General features: G+C 32.3%; 1 protein-coding gene across 1 annotated transcript; it reads left to right on the top strand.

Moving 5' to 3' along the window:
- Positions 1–6,359: 6,359 nt before the first annotated feature.
- LOC147387869 (beta-glucosidase 27-like) lies at positions 6,360–11,857 on the top strand. The gene is made up of 9 exons (XM_086420242.1): positions 6,360–6,632; positions 7,632–7,727; positions 8,532–8,607; positions 9,626–9,713; positions 9,798–10,017; positions 11,114–11,232; positions 11,337–11,557; positions 11,655–11,710; positions 11,762–11,857. The coding sequence occupies exons 1-9, from the start codon at positions 6,360–6,362 to the stop codon at positions 11,855–11,857; spliced, it is 1,245 nt and encodes a 414-aa protein (XP_086276368.1).
- The last annotated feature ends 7,985 nt before the right edge of the window (positions 11,858–19,842 follow it).

Raw genomic sequence — 19,842 nt, 5'->3', positions numbered from 1 at the left:
GGAAAGTTAGAACAAATTTATCAAAATGAAAAAAGCCTGTTGAACATGTGTTCTTCTATTATTATTTTACCAAATTTGAAAATGTGTTATCTTTTTAATAAATGTAATTATTTCAAATAATTTTCATAAAATTAAATAGATTCAAGAGATGGAGATTACCTTTTGAATTTTTATGATATCTCATTGTATCTCTTTTTCTAAAACTAAAATCAAGACAATAATAATGAGAGTATTATTAAGAGTTAGGCGAGTCATGCCCCCACCTTTACTAAGGTTTGTTGGACTCACATGGATTGCTACTTTGAAAAGTTCACACTGTATATATAAGGGAATGCTAACATTCTCGTAGGGACATTAGCCTTTTCAATTACATTCACTTTCGTATAATATTTTTGCCCATTTTGTCTTTTAGAGCAAGGTATGTTGATCTTTTACATTATAAATGATTATCTATTACATAATAAAATGCTAAGGTCATTTTAGTATTTGATTTTAATTAAACTCTTTGTTTGCATTACATACTTTTATAATTAATATCAACAACATTTCTATAAATATATCGATAAGATTTTTTATATTTTTATAACAATGTCATTGTACAAAAATCAACATACATTTTTTTTTTACTTAAAGAGAAAATGACAGGGGTATTATTAAAAAGTAAATGCAGTGGAGAATGTCAACGTCCCCATGAAGTCTTGAACATCAACATTCCCCCAAATATATGTAGAGAAAAAATCTATTGCCACACTATTTTTTGATAAGACCACATGAATTCATATGTAAATCACAAAAATTAGCACACATATTAGGGTGTCATTAGTAAAAGATAGCGTATCAATAAAAATTCTAAGAGAAAGTGAAAGCGCCCTCGATCCGCGTGGTACACGGGTCCGCTTTTGATTTTTGAGGTTTGGGAGTCTCCACCTAATTATTACGGTCTAGGAATCGAACATTGACTCTAAAAGACAAATAACACTAGTTTACGAAAAAAAATACGGGTCTGGGAATTACGTTACGAGGTTGAAAGTTGAAAAGTGTTAGGCACCAACCCTGCCCGACAAATGGCGGTCTCTACTTTTTCCAAATAAAACTACATTGCTAAAAAAACCTAAATAATGAATATATATATATATATATATATATTTACCTTTACGAACGTAACGGTTTTGTTCCCTTAGATATGATAGAACAGCTCCTCGTACAGCACTCATCGCTTCGTTCTGTTACCGAATTCGCTTCAGATCTCTAAGACGAAGTACCTCCTTCTTAGATCTGAATTTTTCTGATTTGTTAGGTGTTTTTTGAGCTAAAGTTAGGGTATGGATGTTAAGTAAGGAGTTAGGGCTTCAAAATTATAGTTTAGGGAAGGTTAGGGAGCCTTTTGACCTACTTTTTCTAGGATTTTCTTTTTTATACGAAAATAGGTTGTAGAGGTCCCTATTTATAGATTTTTTAAGAGCTTTTTTAGATAGAGTTAGTGTTTAATTAGAATTATTTTAGATAGAATTAATGTTTAGTTAGAATTACATTAGATAGTTTTAGACTTTAATTAGAATTCTATTACATAGTTTTAGAGTTTAATTAGAACTCTATTAGGTAGTTTTAGATTTTAATCAGAATTCTATTAGAGTTTTGACTTAAGTCTCACTTGATTGACTTTAATTTAGGATGTTAACTTAAGTCTTACTTGATTGACTTTATATTTAATTAGGATTTCACTTTACATTAATTAATGTTTTAATTATTAATTTTGATATTTTAATTATTAAAATTGTAAAATTAATTTTTTGCCCCCCAAAGAGGACTTTTGCATTTTAAGTCGGTTTTAGATGCTCTAGGATGTTTTGGAATCGATTTTTCGTAAGGAATTCAATAAGAATATTAGTTTGTGTCATTTATGAAATTTTTTTCTACGAAATGGTCGTGAACTTTATAAAGGGCATTTTTGTAATTTTGTCGAATTTGGTGAAAATTGGCGAAATGATTTATTTGATTTCGATTTGTTGTTTTATGTGTTTGAAAGGATTTTCATAAGCGTAATGTAGGCTCTAAATATGTTTTGACGTTAGGGGTATTTTGATAATTTGATCAATTTTTAGTGATTTTTACCATAAAGCTTCTTTTTGTCAGAAAGATAATTATTTTTATGTTTTTAGGGTTATATTTTCCTAGCGTATCGTGATTTCTACAGTTTTGTTAGTTCGAGATACCTCATCTGAATTTTTGAAACACATCTAGTAATCAAATAGAGCATTGGAATAAACATCCATCATTAGGAACCGTTGCAATCGGGTTGACGAGTTGATTAATCAGGCGAGTGCAAAAATGGGGTGTCTACAGAGAACCAGGTAGAAATAGTATTATGTAAAGTTGTAAATGGTAGGTTTGTGTAGACACCCCATTTTTGCATCCGCCTGATTAATCAAGTCGTCAACCCGATCGCAAAGGTTCCCAATGATGGATGTCTATTCCAATGCTTTATTTTGTTACCAGATATGTTTCAGAAATCCGGATGAGGTATCTCGAACTGACAAAACTTAGAAATCACGCTACGCTAGGAAAATACGACCCCAGAAACATAGAAATCATCATCTTGCAAACCAAAAAGAAGCTTCACGATAAAAATCACTAAAAATGATTAAATTACCAAAATACCCCTAACCTCAAAACAACCTTAGAGCCTACATTACGCTTAGGAAAATCCGTTCAAACACATAAAACAACAAATCGAAACCAAGTAAACCACTTCGCCAATTTTCACAAAATTTGACAAAATTACGAAAATACCCCTCATAAAGTTCACGATCATTTCATACAAAAAACTTCATAAATGACAAAAACCAACATTCCCATTGAATTCCTTACGAAAAACTGATTCCAAAACATCCTGGAACATTGAAAAACGACTTAAAACGTAAAAAATCCTCTCCGAGGGCAAAACGGTAATTTCATAATTTTCATAATTAAAAAATTCGAAATAATAAATAAAACATTAAATAATTAAAGTGAAACATTAATGAAATTAATTTAAAAAATTGAACCTAAAAAATCGATTAATTGGACTCTTAGGCAAAATTGTTGAGGGTTCGTGGATATTTCTTTAAGGACCACTCCATTTGGGGGTCCAAAGAATTAAAGATATAATAGAAGGGGGTTCTCCAAAAATTAAAAGTAAATCAAGCAAGACTAAAGTCAAGGTATTAAAGTCAATCAAGTGAGACTGAAGTCAAAATTAAAGTCAATCAAGCAAGACTGAAGTCAAGGTACTAATCGAGTCAATCTCATAAGACTAAGGTCAAAACCCTAAATCAAAACTCTAATCTAAACTAATCAAGTCAATCTCATAAGACTAAGGTCAAAACCCTAAATCCAAACCCTAATCTAAAACTAATCAAGTCAATCTCATAAGACTAAAGTCAAAACCCTAAAACCCTAAAGACTAAGTCAAAACCCTAATTGAAACCCTAAAAGTAACCCTAATCAAACCTAATGCTTCTAAAAACTTTATAAATAGGAGCCTCCACACCCTATTTTCGTATCAAAGAAAAAACCCTAGGAAAAGTAGGTGAAGAAGCCCCCACAACCCCTCCAAAACCCTAATTTTGGAGCCCCAACTCCTTCCCTAACACCCCTACTCCGATTTTAGCCTAAAAAACACCCAAAAACCTTTCAAAAACACCCCAAAAATCCACCACAAATTCGAAGCATCCAGATCCAAAAGAGGACACCTTGCCTTGGAGATCAGAAATCAGATTCGGAGACAAAGCGAAGCAAGGAGTACGGTACAAGGAACTCCTTTTCAGATCTGAGGGAATAGTACTTTTGCAGATCGAAGGTAAGGTTTTTTTATTATTTTTTAAATCTAGGTTTTATCATTAGCGATGTAGTTATATTTGGTATAAGTAGAGACCGGCATTGGCCGGGCGGGGTTGGTGCCTAACACCTTCCAACCCCGTAACATGATCTCCGGATTTAGATTTCTATAGTAGACTAGTTCTTTTTTATCCATTGTAGGGTCAGTTTGGTTCCTAGACCACAATAACTAGGTGGCGACTCCCAAACCTCAAGGGTCAAAAGCGGATCCGCGCACCCCGCGGATCGAGGACGCTTTCAGTTTGACAGTAAAGAAACAGGTTCTACCTTATACCAACCTGTATCTTTGTTGGCCCACTAAGCCCTCACTCAACCCTAGTAAAAATGACTAAAAAGGTTTAATTTACTCTTTTTTATGAAAAAAAAAATTTGTACTTTTCAAATAAATCTTTTTTTTGCCCATGACGATTGTTTTAACAAATTTAAAATTAATATCTTTAAAAAAAAATTAAGTTGGAATCATACAAGGTATGTATGCATGTATTTGTTAAGCAAAAATAATGATTAAGTAAATATAAATTATAAATACAAATACACAAGGGGCATAACTCCCATGAAACACAATCAATCTAAAAGATCATCTTATACTAAACTGAGAATATTGAAAGAAAATAAATCTAATAATGAGTACCCCCACAAGATTCAAATCAAAACACTAGCTACATAACTATATATTAACAAAATACCCCAATTATAAATATAAAAAAATAACATGCTTCTAAGTATATATATATAAGTGAATACTTACATCTAAAATCTTATGGGGATGTTAGCATTCTCCACCAACTTTTTTTTCGAATAATACCCTTACCCATTTTGTCTTTTAGTGAAAAGTATGGGGGTATGTTGTCTTTTACATAATAAATGCTTGTTTGCATTGATTGTCAAAACATTTATTACAAACAAGAAATTTAAATCTAAAGACTAAGTACCCTTAGCATTTATTATGCAAAAGACAAATATTTATTATGTAAAAAAAATTAATATACCCTTGTCTTTTTACTAAAAGAAAAAATGGATAGGGGTATTATTGGAAAAAAAATGAGGTCTTGGATGTTAACATTCCCCAACCTGAAACTTCTAAGTCCATCAAAAGTTATATACAAATTAATGGTAAAAAATCGATGTTCCAGAATTCTAAACCACTTTTGATGGGGTTAGAAGTTTCAGATTAGACTGGTCTTTTGTAAAGATGATCTCTTCACCATATAGATCATCCTCACAAAAATTAGCCCAATCTAAAACTTTTAAGACATATAGGAAAAAATTTATCTCCCAAGGTTATCTCCCTAAGATTGTCTGCTGAATGAGACCTTAAATATATGAAGGAAATGGGAAGGAAATTTTCAATTTGGAGGTTGGAAGGCAATAATTGTGATGATATCATCGCAATTCAAGAAGCTTTTGATTTTGTTTATAGAAAATGGATTCCCAAAATTCTGGTTTGTTCGAAATATGACAGTGTGGATCTTATTGGAAATATGACTTGATGGTAAAGCAAATTAGAGTATCCTCTCTCGATTATTTTTAGAAGGGTGAATTACCATTTCGTGAGTTGAAAATGAGTTATTTACGATTCCGGCTAACCGTTCATTTTAATTACCAAAATGTGAATGATCACGTTTTTGTTAAAAAAAAATAAAATTCAGAACGATAACATTTCGACTGTTTTAAAGTGACTATTTTCAATTAGTCACTTTAAACATGCAAAATAGTCACTTTAAAATCTCCGAATTTGTTATTGTTCACCTTTTGTAATTAAACTGAACAGTGAGTCGGAATCATAAATTCGTCAAAAGTTGATCACTTTTTCATAAATATGCCTTTTCAGAATGTAAGCTTAAATTTTTTGTATAAAAGCGAACAGAGAGATGGAATACCTATTTCGGCTTGGGGCTTATGAGAGCTATTTCTCAATAATTGTAAATGAGAGTTCATTATCACAAGAGTCATTAAATATTCAGAGATGATGTAACTTGTAATTACTCTCGTGGTTAATTTTGAATTTTGATTGGAAGTGTGGGATCCTTATCCCCTAGCTTACCGATAAAAATAAAGAGTCCTGATAATCTAAGTACCTCACGTGGCACACTCAATCGACTCTCCTGACGTGACAAGTTCAAATCCTGTGGTGTACAGATCTACGGTTCCCGAACTTGTCACACCGTGTCACATGGGGTAGTTGGATTTACCATACAAAAATAAAATGTCAAAAAAAAAACTCAACCCATGTTTTTCTTGCCAGAGGGCGAAATTGACACCCCAATTACTTTGATTCCATCCTGTAATTGTTTTCTAGATTATTGTCTATTTATTGCAATTATTTGCACGTGAATAATGCGACCGTATTGTATTAAACTCTCGTGCCCTCTTCAGATTTTTTTCTATATAAGAAGCACATCTACATGCAGAATTCCCACAGTTGAGTTGAGTATCCGTCTGAAGAGCTCTTCTAACAATATCTTCTCTCGTTTTTTTCAAAGATGGCACTTCTTTTCTCGCAGTGTTCTCTTCCTCATCACTTAGGTTTCTCAAAGACTGGAAACCATGTTCTTCTTCATGGTCATGGAGGACATATGAGAGTAGGAAGTCGTCACACTAAGAAAGGAAATAATCTTACAAGATGTGCCATAACTTACAACCCCTCTGAGAATAATGGAGTTCTGGATACTCAAATTCGGGTTGATAATAAAATAATAACTAGAAAAGACTTTGATGATGACTTCATGTTTGGGGCGAGTACTTCTGCTTTTCAGGTTTGCATCTATTGCCTCATTGCAGTTCAGAGTAAGGCTGAGATAACTGGTTTTTTTTTTTCGTTTTAGAGCTTCTATTGCCACAACAACTTTTACTAATAGCACCAAAGATGTGTTCTAATTCTTTGGTGATTTCATATGAATTGGTGTACTCTTAGTAAAAGTTGGTGTGAGAATAAAATCTCTCCTTTTTTTTTTTTTTTCTTTTTTTTCCCCTTCCGCACATAAATGGGGTCTCCATAATTTTTAACCTTTTAACGATAATTAAGTATTTCCATCATTTTATCATAATTAATAGGAACTACCTAACCGATTTTTAGACCGGTTGCCAATCTTATGCAACTCTCTTACTTTATTGGAATATTTACGAATCAACTTTTGACGAATTTACGATTCAAACTCACTATTCATTTTAAATGTTCATTTTAATCCTACGCAACTCTCTTCCTTTATTGGATTTTGAAGCAATGTGGCAGTCAACATGGCCCAAATGAGATTGAAAACCGCTCTTTTAGATGAGAAAATTGAGGCTTTTGTTAGATGATAAAGATGAACGCATTCTGGTCATTTTCAATTTATTTGTCCAAGGAGTTTACAGTTATAAGACATGCAATCATTTCGAAAGAGATTTTTCACTTATAGAAAAGTAAATATGAGATTTGACAAGATCTCGGATGACTAATCGCAAGAAACATAACAAGGGTGGTTTTGAAAAAATTGTTCATTTTGAAAATACAGGAGCTTCTCCATTATTAAACGAAGCCCAAGCCCCGGGAATAGGCCTAAAAAAGGGTGTTTTACCAAAATGGTCTTCTCAATTATTTGTCCATATACATATTTGGAGATGTGCAAATATGTATATGGATATTTGCTGTATTTCTTAAAATGAACTTTCCCTTTTGGGTCAGCAATTAGGTCCTCACACATGACCATTGTGGTATTTTTCCCATGTTTAGATGATCCAATCATACGCATTAACCTATTATTCATTTCTGGCAGTCCGAAGGACCACCCAGCATAGGAGGGAGAGGACCAGCTGGCTGGGATTCTATTATCGAAGACAAACATGCCGCTCTTTCGTACTTAAAATATAAAGTAAGTATATATCAGCTATACCAGATAAGGTACAATTGTGTGTGTGAAGAGATTTTTTTGCTCATAGAAAAGTTAATTCGGGATTTTCAAATCCAGATGACAAATTACATGAAGCCTAACAAGGATAATTTTGTAAATTAAGGATGCCCTCAATACACACGACTCATCGAGTTGATCGATCCAGGATTATGTAAAATCCCGGATTGACTTCTGTAACTCAGCATGAGTACCATTATATAAAGAAATAATTGATACTTAATAAATAATAAAAATGGCCCTTAACAGGGACACTCTTATCTTCAAAACTTTTATTTATATAATGATGATCATTATTAATGGATGATTTATCTTATTCTTCTTTATCATAAATTACCATGCATTCAAATAAATTACAAACTACCATGAGTCATATATTAAGATCTTTAGCTGGTAAGTGATCGAAATCTCCTATTTCAAAAGAAAAAGAGTCATTGCTTACTAGATGATACCGACGCTACAAGGGCATTGTTCTTTTATGTATAGTAGGGATGGATTGTATTCAATTCAAACATTCTCTATGCCAAAACTAGAAATTTTGACTGGCCAAGGCCATTAAATATTTTGTATGTTCCTTAGATTCAATGGCTTAGAGTCGTCGAATTCCTTCCATATTCCATTAATTTGACAGTATCTGCCTGTCGATAAAAATTTGACAATGAAAAATTCAACGTCTTGATCCATCAAATTTTAAGAAATTCAACGGCCTTGGGCCACCAAATATGGGCTTTTTTCACACTATGATTAATCACTTTATCACAATTACAGGATGATGTGCAAAATCTGAAGGACATGGGAATGAATGCGTACAGATTCTCAATATCTTGGAGTAGAATTTTGCCTAGTATGTATCCTACTATTTTGGTTTGATAGAATACCATTAAATCATCCATTTTTTTTTATTTTTTTTCTAGTTGATTAAATTGAATGAAAAACTATAGTTATGATGTTAACTTGAAATAACTATCCTCTATAAGTCCTAAATTATCTTCAGTATCGAAGGTCTTCAGTGTATTCTGATTTTAATAGCCATCCCCTGATTTCTAAGAAATGTTTCAAGGGGGAATGAAAGGCTAGCTCTTCTCCAATTTCGACATGTAAATTAAGGAGTCCGACATTGAAGCAGCCAGCCCACTTCAAATTTCGAAGGAACCCTCTTCATTACAAGACACATGATATTTTCTATTTATTTCACGCCCCTTACATTTCCGTCAAAATTTTAAATACTTCCTTTGAAATACCATGTGGAATCCAATGGAGACGGTTTCTTCAAAAGTTTGAAGCGGGCTGCCCGCTTCAAAGTTTTTCCAATATAAATACATACTTTGCTAAAAAAAAAGAAAAAAAAATTTGATTTCCCCACTCCCAAGGTGTTATGGATTTCCCAACACATGTTCTTCAAGGGGAAAGAATGATAGCTAGGTGTTTTATAAACATTTGGTTCTCATAAAAAATTAAAAAAAATTCTACCGATTAAGGGGTTCGAAAAATTCTCCCTTTTTTTTCAATAAAACCTCTCTAGACATGTTGAAATAAGCTTATAATTAAGGGGGATAAAAATGTTCCAATGAAGGACTATTTCTGTGAGAAAGGCAGTCAAGGTATAGGAAAAAGAAAAAGCATCTCATACAAATAGAAAAAATTAAATAATATATTTCTTTGATCCATTAATCATATATTTGACTTTGGAGCTTGCAGAAGGGAAGGGGGAGATAAATAAAAAGGGTATCGAATTTTACAACAATCTCATAGATGAATTGCACAACAACAGTAAGAATAATTTTTCTTCTTATCATAGTAATTTTACATGCAATTTCTCCTATGGTGGTGAATAAATAAAATTTTAATTTTAATTTTTTCAGATATAACACCCATTGTGACATTGGTCCATTTCGATGTACCACAATCTTTAATAGATGAATATCGTGGCTTTTTGAGTAGCAATATTGTGTAAGTCTCATTTCTTTTTTATAATTTATTTATCTTGGCGCATTCATTTCATGCATGATTATTTTTAAATCCATCTGTGCGTAGGGAAGACTTCAAAAACTACTGTGACATATGCTTCGAAAAATTTGGAGATAGAGTCAAATATTGGACAACAATCAATGAGCCAGATGTATTCGCCCAATATGGGTATTTCCAGGGACTAAAAAATGTACAAGTTGATCCTACAACATGTCCTTATATCGTTGCTCATAATATCGTATTGGCTCATGCTCACGCTTATAGACATTACGAAAGCACTTATAAGGTAATACTTCAAATCTAGTAGAAGAATAAAATTACATCTATTATTTTGATTGAAATTAAGGATATTTGGGAGGTAACAATAAATACAATATCCCCAACTTGAGAGTAACATTCAAGTCCCCTCGTTGGCCACGTATAGGGATTTATCCCTACTTACCTGGTATATGTGATTATCGGGGTATTGCATGTACTCGGGGGATTTGGGTGAGAAATGGTCACTACGTGAAAATTAGAAAATTCTACAGAAAAAATGACGGGCCAAGGCCCACAAATTTTAGAAACTGAATTTTGATGGTCTAGGATTGTTGAAATTGTTGATGTTTCCAGATTTGATGGTTTAGAGCTGTCGAATTTCTCTCATCCTTTATTAATTTGACAGATTCGGTCTATCGAAAAAAAATAATTTGACAATGAAAAATTCGCCGTCAATTCGACCTCTTGGTCCATCAAATTTGGGCTTTTTTCACATTGTGGGTGTACTAAGAGGTCAGTTGCCTTAACCTCGTCCTTGCTAATTGGGGCCTACAGTCTAGAACTCACGTCACCCAGAAAAAAAAAAAAAAAATTTTGAGAGTAACTGTAATGGATTAATATAAGAGTTGTGATAATATGAGTCACCAAGTGGCATACTCTATCGACTCACTGACATGACAAGTTCAAGAACCGTAGATCTGTAAGCCTCGGGATACACGATTTCACTTCCCCATTAAAAAATGTGTATCCCGACGGAGCTGTATATCCCGAGGCGTAAAGATCTATTGTTCCTGAAGTTGTCCACGTTAGGGAGTCGATTGAGTATCCTACCTGACGAGTAATATTATAAGGATATAATAATCTAACAACAGTTAAATAATATTAACCCAATATTGATTAAGATGATGATCCTTAATCAATCTAATATTTTAATTTTGATTCTTCCATTTTCTTTAGAGTAACTATAATGATAGGTATATCCTTACAAAATCATATTTAGACTGTATTTAATTTATGTTGTGTAATTTGCAAATTGTAAATTTCATTTGATTATTTTTTTGGTAAATGATTTATTATTCGTTTTCCTCTAATATTAGTCTAATTCTGTGACAAATAATATTCAGGCCGATCAAAAAGGACAAATCGGTATGTCCGTGAGCCTTGCATGGTTCAATCCATACAATGAAACATCAATCCTCGATAAAGACGCAGCAATTAGAGGCGTTAACTTCCATGTGGGATTGTTAGTAACTCTCTAACCAAACTTTAATTTAATTGAATATATATTTAATTATGACTCAATCTAATGAACTAATTATATGATTAATATTAACAATGTTAAAATAGGTTTATGGATCCCTTGGTGTTTGGAGAGTATCAACCTGCTTTAAAAAATTCAGTTAGGGAAAGACTTCCAGAATTCAATTCAGAAGAGAAAAAAATTATTATGGGAGCATATGATTTTGTTGGTGTCAATTACTACAAAACACAATATGCCAGATCCCTATCATCGGATAATAACGATATACCTCTTGACTTCCAAATGGACCAACAATTCCATGCAACAGGTGATTTCATTATTAATTATTTCCAACAAATTTGACAATTGATAGTCACACATTTTTTTCTTACTAAGATGTGTGTATGTGTTTGTTTTTCTCACAGTGGACAAGAATGGGATAGGCCCAGGCCGTTATGTAAGGCTGATCACTGTATCTTTTGTACATTTTAAAATTTACTGATTTCTTGACTATATATATTTCAATATGTAGCTTGGGGAGAAGGAGTACAATTCACCGGATGGACTAAAAGATGGACTGATATATATAAAGACGACGTACAAAGACCCTCAGCATGCACCTTGTTGATAGTAATAGCCAAACGCTCAGCATCAGAAGCAAATGGAACATAAAATTTATTTTTTTAATTGACTTTTCCAATTCTGCCAACTATCAGAGAGTTTTTGTAAAACCAATTTCTTCCAACGATCTATCTCATATTCGAATTTGGTTTGCAGCATATTCATAGTAAGCAATGCACTACATGATAACTAATAAGTAAAATATATAATAAGCATAATAAACAATAGACTAGGTTTGGATCGGATAGGTACAAAGTAAGATTGAGATACGAATGAAATATAGAAGAAAAGCAGGATTAGATTTGAATGAATAAAGAAAGTCCTCAACTAACAGTTGGAGAAACATGTAAGATATACTATATAAAGATGAATCCATAATCATTAAATGCAGGCTTCCATGGTGCAAGGTGCACTTTTTCCAAATAAATCAGTAAGTAAGTTCTAGTTTTGTACATAATATAGAATATAAATTTAGAAAGAATTTGTTGTTTTCCTTTTATGCTTTTGTCATCATCTTTCTCAAGGAAAGTTTTGGTGTGGACTTTGAAACCTCATACCCTCACAGGTAGATCTATCAATAGATCGTGTTTGGATATATTGATTCCAAATGTGTACTAATCTAACAAGGAATTTATTAGATTCAGACCAAATTGGATGTCATTTTACGTCTCCTAGTAAAATGCATGTGCTTTGCACGTAAATTATTATTTAATTACTAGAATAATTCTACAAAATTTGAAATATTACATTTTTACTCTCTTTTTTTTATTAGTTCTGATATTTTGAACTATTACATCGCATGGCAATAGAGGTTAAGAATTCAATATTTGATTTCTTACCGACAACCTAGGCTTGCAAATCACTCCCTATCACTAAAACAGAAACATTTTTTTTTTTTTGTAATGTTCTCATGCAATATAGTTGATCTTGTGAGAGAAGAAGAAAAATCACACTTTCAAAGGGTAAATTTTTTAATGCAAACATACAGATCCAATACATTGTGATAAAAAAAAAAAGGCAATAATGATCTTGTTAGCCCTTAGCTATGAAATTCCATGGTTTGACTTTAATGTCAGTTTACATGTTTCATGTGGCAACATATCAAAGACAATAGTCCAAAGAAAGGATTAAATTCATAGTTAGGCTTTTTACCTAGTCTCTAGATTTAGATGGCAGCCCTTATATTCTTTTGATGGATTTCAACTATGTCTTTATCCACACCCTAGAGACAAGTAGTAGGAATCCACACACGCATGAGTTCCATCTCTCTTGGCTAGAAACCAAGTTAAGATAAACACATCTACTCTTATCACCATCTAAAGCATAAAAAAGGGTAGTTTCAGTGGGTAAGCTGAGGTCCTATACATGTTCTCATGGGTTGATATGCAACACACCAATAAATCATGATATGGGTTCAAGTCTTGTGTTATGGAAACACTCGAAGGACAAATTTTTATGAACTTTGATAAAAAAATTTAACCGTTGAATTTTAATTCTAAATCTTGAGTTCAGTGGAAGTTGGTAGTCGTCCATCTTCGAAACCTCGGACCTGACCTAAAATAAATTATTATTTTTCTCTATGTTTTGGATATGAGTTTATATCCATGAAATGCATAGGACCGTGGGTTGGATTTCCAATTTGATAATCTATGTAAGCATAACACCCCTTAGTAAGATTTCAAATCTTACTAAGTTAGTCATGCTAGTCTAAAAAAAGTTTGTTTCAGTAACAAATTTAATAAAGGGATTTGTTGTGAGTCGTTTTTTTTTTCTCACGGACGCCATGGTGTTTACCACGTCGTCAAGCAATACAAGGGTATTTTTGTAAATGACGAATGTCATTCAATACACGTGAGTATATCCCATATTTTTGTGATTTGTGTGAGAAAAATTCTACGAGCAAACAATTTTCCGAAATGTGTTAAATAAAAATAAAGAAATTTGTCAAAATAAATAAAATAACAAAAATATTTTCATAAAAAAAAAAAAATTGGTTTTGAAAATATTTGTGTTAAAAAAATCATCATTTTCTTAAAGTTTCTTGAAAATATTTTCATAATTTTTTTTTTTTTAAAAACATTTTCTTAAAGCTTATACAAATCCAAGTGAGCCATATTAAGTATTGAGCCCATATACCCAATAAATGGGTTAGCCTATGGTTAAGTTCAAAATCCATTAAAACGGGTTGGATCAATAATCAAATACTAGTTAAATCAATTACATAAAATCCGGTTAAATTTGGGGCATATTTGGAAATATCCTCTTACCCTAAGTATATAAATACCAAAGCCTTCATCATTTAGAAGGGACTTGGATCACTCTCTCTCATAAGACTAAAGTTCTCCCTCTAAAGAAGAAGAAGTTCTCAAGTCCTTTTCTAGAAACAAAATAAGGTTCTTTAAGAGACCCAGACTTCGATTAAAGAGAAGATCAAACCTAAAGTCTTTTTCTAGAAGTCAAGAAATCCTTCTCAGCCACTAAAGCGCGAAGTTTGAAGAGGAAAAAATCTACAAAAACATCTATAAAACATCAAACGCGAACAAAGCCACCATTAATGCAACATTTTCAACCCATCACACATGAAGTCCTAAGAAAAGAAAATTACGCACACATCATCATTTTTTTATTTTTGTATTTGACTGTAATCAAAGGAAAATGCTAAGATTTGTATCTCCATTTCATCAAAATCAATATAAAAAAATAAAATAAAATAAAAACATTTGCTATCTTATTTTACGAATCTCGAAGTAGATTTGTGAAATTTATTGTCGACAAAAAAGATAATAAGCTAAAGAAGAATGATGGTTTAAAGGGATATTATTGAATAAGGGGTAAAAGTGGAAAGATAGTAAAATTTGAGGGAACGGGTGAAGAGGAAAGACACTGTGATTTGATGCTATGTTTGTCCCCCAACACTGTGTAATTGGATAGGAGGTTTATCTTAGGGTTGGCATCGGGTTGGGTGCGGGTCGGGTGAGAGTTCTATCAACATCATACCTGAATTGAAACATACACACCTACACCCGATTTCTTACTTAAATTTTAGGATAATACCTAACTCCAAAATTTTACCCAACTTTTAGGTGTATAACCATGCCCCATTTCTTAACCGATTCTTAGGTCAACCAAATTTTTACCTTATTTGAATTTATTTATTTTTACTTTAATAACAAAAAAAAATATAGTAAAAAATTAATTATTTACATATATTTATATATCAAATATGAAATTATACTTTTATTGTCAGGTAAACGGATAATCGGGTAGGATATGATGTATATTCATGGTTGACCCTAAAAAACCTTTTGGGTAAATGAGTATCAGGTAATATTACCTGAATTCTTAATAAGGTAAAAAATCCTTGCCCATATCCAATTTATTTTGGTTGGATGAGTCGTATAGATGGGTATTATCTGACCAGTCCTAGTTTATCCTCGACAAAACTATAATTAAATGAGATGTTTGTCCCCTACAAAATTATAGCAAATATGACTTTTATTCCCCCATAAAACTGTAGTAAGTGGGTCTTATATTTGTGTTTTATTATATAAATAGTTGTTTTGATAAAAGTAAATAACTACATAAAATTCAATATATTATCACTTTCATAAAGATTAATGATAAAATGACACGCTAAAACATACGTAGTCTGTATGCAACTAACATGGCAAGTACATAGAGTCGTAGATCTTTTTCCTTGTGTATCTCGAAGAGAAAGATCTATAATTTGTGCACTTGCCACATCAGTCGCATATGTTTTAGCTCATCATTTTATCACGACTCTTTCATAAATATTAAGAAAATTAATTCAATAATTTTTACCAAATACTTTCGTAAGACATCTCATTTAATTTCATTGTTTAGAGAATGTGTGATAAAAAATTTTATCATATGAACACACTTTTTTCCTCCTTTGCTTAGTCTGGAGTGGTATTTTATATCAACTCCCGATAGGAGAGGTTCCATTCTCATTATACTATGGTGCTATTTGTTAAACTGAAAAAAATAAGTGCTGAAACATATAAGCGCTGAATTTAAGTGCTGAAAAAGTCGTTTGTTTAGATGTCAAAATAGTGCTGAATTCATTAAAATTAAGCGCTGAATTTGCATAATCATGTTTGTTACATATTGCTGAAAACTGGTAAATTGTCTATTTTACCCTTACAATCATAGTATACATTGTTTGCATGTTTCAAATGCCCATTTCTTATCAAATATAATAAAATATATTATTTCTTATAAAATTAAAATGCAATTCATTTTTAAATAAAAAAATGATACTTTTCAATTTCTAAATAATAGTTTGTATTTATAAAATCCCAAAATTTTCAAATAAAAAATAAGAATGTCATACAAGTCACCAAAATTTAAAATCAACACATCCATTAAAATTTTGAGATCAACATTGTCACATAATCCATTAAACTTGAAATACAACATTGTCATACTCAATAAAATAACATCATTTCATATATTTGTACTACTAAGATGATTTGCAATCTGATCTCGTAAGGTAATCATAAATGTTTGTTCAGATTGTCCAAACAACTCTTCCACGCCAAGATGAGTATATCCACCATTAGTTACTTCGAGAAGAATATCTTCATCATCGTATTGATGAAAAAGCTCATCAGTTATCGAAATTTTACAAAGAAAATTATGAATTACCATATATGCAATCACTATATTTCTCTGAGTAGGAAAGGAAAATGGTGCCATCCTTTTTAAAATTGGGAACCGCGTCTTTAAAACTCCGAAAGCCCTCTCAATTACATTTCTCAGTCTGGCATATGCATGGTTGAATATTTCCTATTTACATCTAGGACGTCCATGATGAAAATCAGATAACCAATAACGTATATTACGATATGGTGTCATAAAACCTCGTGTGTGCGTGTAAGCAGCATCAACCAAGAAAACCATAGCCACTTCCCGAAGAAGCAATGGACTCATCGGTGTTTATTTTGATAATATCCTCATTCAGCATTTCCAAAAAATGGATATAGAGCAGGGATTAGAAATAAAGAAGGAACAACCTTGGTTATTCAAGATTTGGTGATTAGAACCAGATGAATTATCTTCAAAAGTCAGCCTATCAAAAAGGTTTCGGACATCTTCTGCTATGACTTTCAAGATTACTTCTTTTGACATACACAAATTTGAAAATTTATTATATTCCTTTCTCTCTAAACATGGTATATCAAGGCACAAAAACTTAAGATAGCATACTGTGAATTTCATTGCTAGCAAATTGAATTTCATTAGGAATGTCGATGAATTAATTCAAACCTCAAATTGGATCCGTTCTGATCTTATAAGGACCTAAACAAATCAAGGATTGGGATTCTGATAAGGACCTCACTTGCTCTAATAAGGATCTAATGACTGTCAATCATTTCTTAGTTTAAAGGTTGGCGCATCACTTACAAGTTGCCATATGATCAACCTTAACTTGCTATGTAGTCCTTGTAACCTACTGTAACATTCCCCAATCTAGTCAACCTCTTAAGTTCAGATTGTAAAATTAAGAGCATTCAATAACATGCCATTATAAGAAAAAAATATATATGCGCATTTGAGTCCATATAATTTTGATTAAGCATAGGCCACTCCTATAACTATTCAAACAACAAATTAATCAGACAAAGTGTTCTCTCCATCAAGCTGTCAAGGAAAAGGAGAAAGATTATGAGATTGATAATTTTTTAATGCAATAAAAAATGGTAAATAAAATAGACATTGTATAAAATAAGGCCATGTAGTATGCACTCTTAAAAATAGACTTGAGAAATAGGAAGTATGTTCAACATCAAGGAGAAAAAATGAAAAAAGTTCAAATAATTTTAAGCAAATTGATGGCAAGTTAAATACCAAGGGGATTAGTGAATGTTGCTCAAATTAGTTCTGAAAATGCTGGAAGGAGACTAAATTTGTTGTGTTACAGTCTAATTATTTTGATAGGTTGTGTTATAATCTAATTAAATGGTTAACAATGTAAATAATTAGAGGATCAATTCAACTTGATCATTCCAACATTGCATACTTTAAGTGATAAGGAGATAGAACCAAGATAAATAAGAGGAAAAGATCATAGTCTAGAAGTTTAGAATTGGTACACAGATATCAGACAAATATATACATTTGCAATGGACTACAGTACTCAACTTGTTACTGCTTCAGCCTATGTGTCAACAATGAGCTTAATATTTCTACACAAAAAGATGATAAGAAACAATATTTACTTGAACCAAAGTCGAAGAAACCCAAAATTTGTAGGATCCCAAGCCTTGATGCTTGGAGTCTAGACAAACATTGAGGGTCTTGTTCTCTTGATGCGATGGAATTTCATTATTAGATTTAATCCAAACAGTTATATCAGTTTTATTAGAGAATGTTTATTACCCACCAACTTTTACGTGTACCACACCAAGAGCCACCTACTATATCTCATAAACCCGTCTAAGAAAACCCAAAAAAGAAGAAATCTCTAATGGAGCAAAAGGGAGGGAGATGTAGTGGGAGAAAAGGCGATAGCAAAGAGGGAGGCAGTGAGAGCGATTCTAACTTCCATTTGAAGGAAAAATTGGTATTCACTTTTCACGAAGCCTTGGGCAGTCTCATGAGCTAGGGCAATGGCGTTGGAGGCGAGTTTGCATGTCATTGATGCTTTGATGGCTGCCTTTTTCTAACAAGTTCTTTGGAAAAGAAGAAATGGGGTTCGGTCAGATTAACTTATTAGAGAAGAATATAAAGGGAAATGGGGTTTGGTACTCATCTTTTGAGAGTGGAAGGAAAAGAAATGGAGGTGTGGTTGTAAAAATAGGGAATTGAGTCGGAATATTGTTGTGTTATAGTACAAGTTGGTATGGCAATAGAAGTTCTCTTTATTAAGGCACTTGAACAAAAAATTAACGTTGGAAAATATTATCAAAGCACAAAAGAGATAAATGAGTTTTTTTCCTTTTTAATTTGCAGTTCATTCCACAAGCAGAAGAATATAAAATATGAAGAAACACAAACTGCAATGCTGTATATGCAGGCACACATAAGTCCAGGTAGGAACAGCGAGAAAATAGCAAGCCAATTTAACGAGTTAATGGAAGACATTCGAGAGTGTACATAAACAAAACAATCAAACAAAACCTAAGCAATAAAATTAGATAATTGCAGTAACAGTCAAGAACCATAACAGGTCTGAAACAATCAACACAAACCAGCTATAGTAATTTTTCGATCTCTTTTAATAAAAAAAATTCATCTTTTGATTATTTTACTTGATATTTCATCGATATCAAAAGGGTCTTGATGTATTGGGATCATTCGGATTGTTACAACCTCTAACAGATGGTTTGAAATTGATTCTAAAAGAACCTATTTCACCAATTAGTATTTAATTTCTTAACATCCCCATGAAATTTTGGGTGTTTCAGACCCTAAAATAAAAAAAAAACCCATTCCATTAAACCACAGAAACAGATACAGAGAGAGAGAGAGAGAGAGCTTGATACCTGCTAAACTCAATATTCTTCCTCTGTGTTGGATTGAGAGACAAGAGAGATATCTGGCGAGAAACAACAGAGATCTAAGAGACAGAGAGAGATCTGAGACACAGAGAGAGACGAGAGAGATCTGATAGAGAGAGACGAGAGAGGTCTGATTGAGAGAGACGAGAAGAGAGCGTTATGTCGATTTGGATGAAGTAGAAGACGATATACGTGATAATTTAAAATATTTTTAAGGGTATATTTGTCCACGAAATAAATAAACGGTGCTGAGCGCAAATAGCGATAAGCATTCAGCGTCTTTTTTGTGCTGAAAATTTCAACCAAATTTTTAGCATTTTGTGCTGAATTTTTTCGATAAACAAACGCGCTAATTTTTAAAAAGTGCTGAAAATAATTTTTTAAGCACTAAAAATTAGCGCTAACTACCACCACCTACGTGTTCTTTTTCTATTAGTGTAATAGATTAATAGCTAGGTATTAGAATATC

The sequence above is a fragment of the Akebia trifoliata genome, chromosome 13 (genome assembly GCF_017979445.1).
Source record: "Akebia trifoliata isolate Shusen 1 chromosome 13, ASM1797944v1, whole genome shotgun sequence".
NCBI lineage: Eukaryota > Viridiplantae > Streptophyta > Magnoliopsida > Ranunculales > Lardizabalaceae > Akebia > Akebia trifoliata.
This window is presented reverse-complemented; position numbering and strand designations above follow the sequence as displayed.

Bases quoted from the DNA above. Each gene is read 5' to 3' on its own strand.
- LOC147387869 (XM_086420242.1), top strand. From the start codon at position 6,360: ATGGCACTTCTTTTCTCGCAGTGTTCTCTTCCTCATCACTTAGGTTTC. The intron at 10,018-11,113 runs GTAATACTTCAA...AATAATATTCAG, and splicing joins ATTACGAAAGCACTTATAAG to GCCGATCAAAAAGGACAAAT. The intron at 11,711-11,761 runs GTACATTTTAAA...TTCAATATGTAG, and splicing joins GGCTGATCACTGTATCTTTT to CTTGGGGAGAAGGAGTACAA.